The sequence below is a fragment of the Zosterops lateralis genome, assembly GCF_965231275.1.
Source record: "Zosterops lateralis genome assembly, chromosome: 2".
Taxonomy (NCBI): Eukaryota; Metazoa; Chordata; class Aves; order Passeriformes; family Zosteropidae; genus Zosterops; species Zosterops lateralis.
This window is the reverse complement of record NC_139763.1, coordinates 27848698-27856980: the sequence shown is the minus strand read 5'-3', so window position 1 is coordinate 27856980 and position 8283 is coordinate 27848698. Positions and strand designations below refer to the sequence as shown.

General features: G+C 49.9%; 1 protein-coding gene across 1 annotated transcript in view; it reads left to right on the top strand.

Annotated features, from left to right (window-relative positions):
• Positions 1-874: 874 nt before the first annotated feature.
• SH3RF3 (SH3 domain containing ring finger 3) overlaps positions 875-8283 on the top strand; it is a 244886-nt gene continuing 237477 nt past the window's right edge. The window contains exon 1 of the mRNA XM_083855859.1: positions 875-1277. Coding sequence (XP_083711985.1) covers positions 882-1277 — 396 coding nt within the window. The 5' untranslated portion in view covers positions 875-881. The remainder of the gene's footprint in view (positions 1278-8283) is intronic.

The following is an 8283-nucleotide window of genomic DNA, read 5'->3' as shown; positions in this document are numbered from 1 at the left end:
ACGGTACGCCATCAATTAAATTACAATTATTTGGGGACGCCCTGGGGCACCGGGGGTGACGGGGAGAGGCCCCGCGCCGCCTCCCGCCGTGCCCGCCAGGGGGCGCCGCGCGGCCGGGGATGGGGCTGGCGCTGGCGGCGGGGCCCGGCTCGGCTCGGCTGCCGGCCCGCGGGGCTGCCGGGCCCGCCCGCTCCGCCACCGCCGGCACCGCTCTCCGCGGGGCGCCGGGCCCACGGGGGCTCCCCCACGCTCCCGCCTGCGTGCCCTTGGCTTTCCCGAAGGGTCACCTCCGCCTGCCCGGGAGCCGCCGCCGGGAGGAGGAGGAGGAGGAGGGAGTAGCGGCGGCGGCGAGCCCTGCTGGGTCGGGTTACAGGGAGCCACGGAGCGGCGGCGAGGCGGGCGGGGACCGCCTGCGGGGCGGCCGCCGTGCTGCGGGCGCCCCCCCGGGGCTCCCCGCCGCTCCCCGCCCCGCGCGGAGGCGCGGCGGGCTCCTCGCCGGGCCCCGCCGTAGCTGCCGAGCCGCGCCGGGCGGCGGGAGGAGGCTCCTCGGGCAGACAGGTGCCCTCCTCCCGGACCGCCGCTCCCCGCCGCTGGCATCGCCGCCGCGCCGCCCGGCGCTGGGCAGCGTCCCCCGGGCAGCCCCCTCCTCCGCCGCCCGCCGCCCGGGGCAGCCCCGGCCCCGCCGCCCCGATGGCCCCCGCCGCCCCGCCGCCGCCCCTCCCTCGCCGCCGCCGGCCGTGGCGGCCCTAGGGGCGTCGGGGCCCTGCGCTGCCCCGCGGAGGGGAGGCGGAGGCGGCGGCGGCGGGGCGGGGGCGGAGGCGGAGGCGAGGGGGCGGCGGAGCGGCGGCGGAACGCCGGCGGAGCGGGAGCCGGCGGCGGCGATGGACGAGTCGTCGCTGCTGGATCTTCTGGAGTGCTCCGTGTGCCTGGAGCGCCTGGACACCACGGCCAAGGTGCTGCCGTGCCAGCACACCTTCTGCCGCCGCTGTCTGGAGAGCATCGTCAGCTCCCGCCACGAGCTGCGCTGCCCCGAGTGCCGCATCCTGGTGGGCTGCGGCGTGGACGAGCTGCCCGCCAACATCCTCCTCGTCCGCCTCCTGGACGGCATCCGGCAGCGGCCCCGCGCCGCCGGGGGCGCCAGCGGCAGCCCCAGCGCCGCGGCCCCCGCGTACCCCCAGCCCGCCGCCGCCCCCAGCGCCGTCGCCGCCGCCGCCGCCTCGGCCGCCGCCAGCCTGCGGGAGCTGGCCGCCGCCAGCCGCAGCGCCCTGCTGGGAAAGGTGGGTCCGGGCCGGGGCGGGCGGGCCGGGAGCGCGGCCCCGCGGAGTGTCCCCGGTGTGCGGCGGGACGTCCCGCGGGCGGCGGAGGAGGTGTCTGCCCGCGGGCACCGGCGTGAGCCCGCCCCGCACTCCCGGGCGGCTGTCGTGGTCGCTTTCCGGATCTAAGGAAGGGAGGCTCGGACGGGGATGTCCTCAAAGTACTCTGGGCGGCCGGGACCGCCCCGGGACACCCCCTTTGGGTGGGTTTACACCGCTGTGGGGCAGGTGCTGCACCCACGGCCCCGGGGCCGCCCCCGGAGTAGCAGAGCCGGACGCGGAGTTACGGAGCACAGAGCGCCTCGAAAGCGCTTTTCCCCGGCGTGCCGGGCTGCGCCAGGTGCCCGTCAGGTGCGGGCAGGGCCGGTCCCAGCCCCAGCCCGGGCTGCCTGCCGGGGAAGTCTCTGCGAACGCTCGGCCGGCCCCGAGCCCGGCGTGTTCCCCCAGCCCCGACATTTCCCCTCCGCTCTCCGGGCGCTGCCGGCGCGGTTACAGCCACTGAGCCCTCCCGACAGCCCGAACGGAGCGGGGCTGGGAGCTGAAGCTTCCCCTCTCGAGGGAACGTAATTTCATTTTTATGTATAAGGTGTGTGATTTATTGAAGGCGAGTACTGCAACGTGTGCATTTATTTATTGGAGTCTTCAATCGAGTGCCCCATCTCGCGCCCTTTAAAGTCCATGACAAGGGTTTCATTGGCTCAGAGGGGACATGATCAGTTCCTCCCACTCTTCTGTATTGCTCTTTCATGCGATCTGATAAAATTTATTATTGCACCTCTTCAGGAGACTTGGGAATGGAGGCAGTCTTGGAACTGTGAACTTAATCTCACTTTTAATGTCATATGTATACTGGATATGTTTAATTGTCTTTGATCTTTCACGAAATCCACTTGAGTTGTAGTTTAGTGTACAGGCTTTTGATTTGAAAAGGTCAGTGCAGAGTTTCCTTGTGAAGTTGTATTGCTGTAGTAAATGTTTCAGTTAATAAATTAATTAATTTTCTAGGGTTTTTTTTTTTTTTTTTTTCCGAACAAAGGGAATATACCTGGCCTGGTGTTTCAAAGTTTTCCTTACAGGAAATGATGGCAAATGCCATACATTGTTCCATAAAATTCAGTCCTGGAGTTGGAATTGAAATATGCTAGGCAGTATTTCTGGAAGGGTAGATCCTTTATTATTGAGCTGTAGTCTTCAATGAGCTTCAAGTATTTAATAATGACTCGTCCAATTTAAAGAAGAAAGGCAGTGGAGTTCTGCCTTTTGCTTTTTTCGCTTGTTTTTCAATTAAGCTTAGTGCTGTAGCTTTGTCACAGCAGGCAGCTCCTGTCTTCTTAGTTTCAGCATTATAGAAAGGGAAGTTGGCATTCATTAGATAAAGTACGGTATCCCATGGTCTGTTTTGAAGTCCAGGCAGGTGTCTGTTGTGGGAGGCAGGGTCTGCTGGGTACACCTGTAGTGTTTGTGTTGGCGGGGCAGGGTCTTGCCCCCTCACTAGGCTTTTGTGACCATCCAACAAGAAGACAATCTCTGCTTATCAGATCTTTAAGTCCTAGTTATGCTTGCATATTGCAGTAGTGTGCACATGTAAGAAAATGTTTGATTTTGGGAAAGCTATTTGCAAATTTTTAGGGAAATTGAATTTTCATTATTTTACCATAAATTGTCAGGCTTTAAAAAAGTTGCTTCCCTAGCCACTATTGCAGATATGATGTAGTAAATAAAAACACATTGCATTTTATCATTTTCTGTCTTTGATTGCATAGCACTTTGATGAGAGTTGGCAGTTCTGTTGTCCATTTCGGTGAGGGTTGTTACCCATCTGAATTTGACAGAAAGCAAAATTACACAACTTGAGAATCACATTTTGTCTATTATGGTTAACAACTGCAATTCTTTTCCCTTTGCTAGGGTTAATGGGTAATTCTGGGGCAGTGGATCTGCTGGGACAGAGTGGGTCTGTGAAAGTGTTTGCTTGGCCTTTTGACTGATGACACAATTTCATCCTGGAAATCAATGCAATGTGCTTGATCCTTACAAGGTTCATTACAGTGAAAGAAAGTCTGAACTAATCTGCTTTTAAAAAAGCAGCAGGGGAGAATAATCCTCCTTGGAGCTGCTGATACAGCTGATTGCTGAGCAGTCCTGGAGACAAGAGTGCAGAACCTCTCTCTGTACTAAACAATAGATGGTACAATCCAGGCTAGAATCAAGCTTTTTGAGGCTGATAGAGAAGAGCAGAATTATGTCCTTTCTGTCCAGCATTGGTCTTTGACAGCTCAGCTGCCTTGAAGAAAGCAGAAGTGATTCTTTGTGATATATATATATTTCACAATTGCTGTAGATATGCTGCCTGGGGCTTAAATGCAAATTACACTATTTTACTAATTATTACCTTTCATTTTAGATAATGCAGGATATAAAATAGGACATACAATCACAGGCTTTTTGGCTAGGAAGGAAACTGCTGGTTGTGAAGTGTAATGGCAGAGAGCCAAGGTCACTTCTATCAGACTTCAATCTTGCCCAGATCCTTGGACTGATATGTTAGAATCACACCAGGGATCTGTTTCTGTGAGAGTTTTAATTAACCTTAGAAGACAGAGTAGGGTGAGTCTCCGAGTTGCTGTCATGCCTGTATTTTGCTTCTGCACCTTATACTTTGGAGAAGTCTTATTTGCATAGATGCTGTTTTCTGAAATCACGTTTATCACTTGGGCAAAACTCTGTGGGGTTTGTATTTCTTATTGGGTCTCTGGCCTTTCTTTTCCCATAGTTTGTTGCAGACTTGGTCTGTACAGACTGCTGAAAGCCAGTGTAAGAGGGGCTGAGCTGGGGGTGAGCTGGCACAGGTGCTGTTTCTGGAGTTGTCCAAGACCATTCTTCAGAAACGCTCCTGAAATACTGTAGGTGTTCTGAGATACATGGTACACATCTTCAGTATGAGAGATCTGGAAGTGGCACATACCTACTAATATATTTGAGATATATACAATATTTGATATTCTATCAATATCTAATGCTGTAACCCAATGTCTCTGTTTCAGCTTATTAAAAGCCAACAGTCTTGTTCTAAATAATATTGCATATTTTGAGATGTTCGCATTAAAGTTGTGCAAATGCAGAGCATAGTAATAGAGATCATAAAAGGGTCCAAGTGCTGAAAGAGCACACTGGAAGAATGAAGGAAAGGAAATCCAACAACTGTGTGCCCCCCCCGCCCCCGCCCAGGGAATAGACAGGAGGCTAAAAGTGGTTTATAATGGTAGGCGCATTACTCACAAGGTTGTAATTTATTGGCTCCTGTGTTTCCATTACCACTGTCGAATTGCTTGGGGAATTCAGGTTCTGTCAAAGTAAATGGCTCCCTTAGATTGTTGAGGCATTATGGTAAATCTGCCTTCTTTACTGAATGTGGGGTTTGGGGTTTTTTTTAACAATTATTGCAGTTTATCACTTAATTTATTTTTCAGGAGTTCTTAAGATCAAATAGCCAGCTAAGTGCATGCAAGTCTTTAGTAATTTCCTCCCAAACCAGGACTCTTCCACTCCAGATGCAAGGCTTATTGCTTGTTTGCTCATAATACAAACCGAGAACAACATTTGCATGAAAAAAAGAAACAACGTAGTAAAACAAAACATGTCTCCTTTTTCCCAGAAGAGAGAACATGGCTGTAGTGATGGATAGGGATGTGGTGCGTTACCAGATGGGGCTGTAGGTACAGGTGGAGGGTAAGATGTGCACATAAGGAAACGATGTGTCAGTGTGCCTGAGCAAAGTGACTGATGGGATGCATCTCATGTGTATCAGCTTCGCAGAGCTATTTCACTGTTTCAGGAGGAAGGCTGCCATTTACTAGCCCTTGGCTTCACGCAAGTTTCGCAAGCAGAGGGAACAGTGCTAATTTACTAAGTAAGCTTTTCAGCTACTCTCTAGAAATTCTCCAAAAGAGACATTCTGTCACTTTTTTTAAGAGTTCTGCCTCAACCTAGACTGGGTACAGTGGATTAAAGGAGTAGACCACACAGTATTTCTCCGCTCCCCTATTTCTTTCCTTCTTTGGTTACATTGTCTATCAGGTGAATATCCCACCCTGGGTTACACCAGAGGAAGCAGATGGAGTCTGGCGTTTATATGCATTTATATGTATTACAGCAGGAGGGGATTGTGTAGGGGACACGCTTTGTCTTGGGCAGAGGGCAGTCTTCAGCTTGCCTTTTTAATGGTCAGACTTGCACAGACTGGAGTGCTGTTCTGCAGTGTGTCGTGTACATAAACCCAGGGACTTACCTTACTTTTGTTCATTCTCTTTGATTTATTTGCTTCTGATGCTGTAGTTTCACTGATCAGCACTTGAACTTTGTCATAAAGCCATCCAAAAAGGAGTGATGTTCCACATGTCAAAGGCTCTGATCTTGAGGATTTTCTTTTTGTCTGGCAGATGGCTAAAACTGTGTTTTGACACAGGAGATTAACTACCATACTAAAGGGTATTGTGAAAAATATAGCCAGAAGTATTTAAAACCCAGCAGCTGAAGCTGTCTTCACAGAACTGGGGGAGCATAGGAGAGAGGATTGCTGAGGGGCTGTGTCAGAAAAATTCATCATTCACTGTGCACTTAGACTTTCAAGAAAATGTGCCATTTGCAGGTGTCATGTTCATGTCCATTATGTTTTCCAGAAATGAAGTATTTTCACTTGTGATTTTTTCTGTGTGATGATGTTATTCTACTTGCAAGCTAGAAAAATGTGTGATGGACCTGATGTGACCAAAGGGTGCCAGTGCTGACACTGGAATTTTTCTTCTGAATTGCGGTGGCCAGCAGTGGCTCAGTCACACCTAAAAAAGTTGTGGGACAGTGGAGAGGGCTTTATGCTGTTAGCCCCAAACCCTCCCTATTAGTTTGTGTCAGTGTGACATGCCTTTCTAGGACTCCTCTTGATGTCAGATGTGAATGTTAGGTTTAATTCCTGCACATCACCCTTCTGAATGATTCATGACTAACGCTGGTAACATTTAGCGTATGACAGGGTTCCATGTTCGATGGCTGGTTACTCAAAGACAGATGGATAGGCTTGCTCAATTCAGCCCTAAAGATCTTGTGCACGTTTCAAGCCTGGCAATTTTTGCCCAGCTGTCCTAAAGTTCTGCTGTGGTTTCAAGCCACATGCAGAACATGGTCATTGATGTCTAGCGAGCTGCATGACCTTTCTGGGCTTCACATTTCCCAGCTGCAAACCTGCCCAGTAGCACTACCCCACCCTCATGTGTTTCTCCGTCTTCCAAAGGAAGCTGCCTGCAAACACAGAATTATTACTAGAGAAGCTGGGTTTTGGGAAAATTGAAAAGTACTGGCTGTGTACACTGAAGCTATGATGGTTGTTTTCTGTTGTTGTGTGGGCAGAGATGCTGCGCTTTGTTTGCGGGGAATGCAGTGATGTATGCTGTGCATGGACTGTAATAGTACACTGTATTCCTTGTTTCTAATCTTATCAGTTCGTGTTCAGGCAGACTCCTGGCTCTGGCTGGGTGCCCAACAGGTCAGACAGGCTGCAGGCACTGGCTGGTAATGCTGGGTGCCTGTACTTGCAGGTCAGGAGGAGGCTACGCATGCTCTTTCTAGATGAAGCTGTGTCCATATGATCAATAAGGTGCCGCATAAAGTGCTACAACAGTATTTTATTTATTTCTTTCTCTGAGGAGGATTTCTTTCTCTGAGAAGGTATTTTCTTATACTGTTGAGTTATTTCTGTCTGCTCTCTCATAATTTTAGCTTAATAATCCTATTACAATTTCAACTTGAAAAGGCTGGGTAATTCTTGAGTTTTGCACTGTCTTTATACTGTCCCCTCTAATTTCACTGTTCTGTTCAGTATTTCATGCTGTTTCTCTTAAGAAATAGTGCTTAAATTTCAGATAGAAACCATAGTTTACTCTTGCACCTTAGTGACGCACCTGAAATATCTTCAACTGTGAGATGACACTTGTTTTCAAAGTTGTAGATGATTCTTTCTTAGAAGCCTTTCTTTAAGCTTCAGAAGGCATTATAACTAATATTTCACTCTGATTCATGTCTTTAAGCATTGCAACATTGTAATTGATGACCTCTAAAGCACTGGATTCTTTCAGTGTTCAGGGACTTTGTGACTTCTACTGACCAAAACTGCTGAGGGTGCACACGGTTTCAGCTTTCCTGCATTCACTCATCACATATCAAGGTAAATTTTTGCAAGCATGTTCAATGCAGTCCTGTTAAAATCTGATATTTCAGAACAGGTTTTCCCAATCTGCCATGAGCTGTCATGGGAAGAACCCAAGATTAGTTCTAATAGGACATGAGAACCTGGACAAAGATAAACTACAGGATCTGAGAAAGTTGCATGACCCTGGCATTGCCCAGCTCCCACAGCATCTGTGCTTCTGCAGCTGGGATGGAAGTGATGGGGAAATGAGGTGCTGGCTGAAAGCTACCTGTTTATCCCTAGTCTTGCACCAAACCAAACTGCTGCTGATGACAGAAGTCTCTTGCTTGGAGCAGCCTGGTACTTTGACTGGAAAGTTACTGGTCTGACCATTATGAGGAAAAAAAAAAAAAATTAAAAAGGGGATAATTAAACAATGAGGAAAAATTCCTTCTAGTGCATGATGCAGATGGGCCTGGGAATAGGTTCTCCCCATATACCAGCCCATATCCTCTTTCTTTTGCCAGTTTGGATTCCTCTGGCAGCTTGAGCCATGCTTTTTCCTGACTGTATGTATGGGGTGGCGGGGGGGTTGCTGATGTGCTAGTTTTACTCACTTGGCTCCATTACTGTCTTCCTCAGCAGTAATGTTAAACTTGTTACCTCCGCTTTGTGGGAAGTTTTGCTTATGTTGCTAGAGGATTGCTGAAAAACCTTTAAAATTGTTTGAATGGCTTTAAAAAGAAAAACCCAGAGCATGTGCCTAATAATTTAATCTAATTGTCTTTG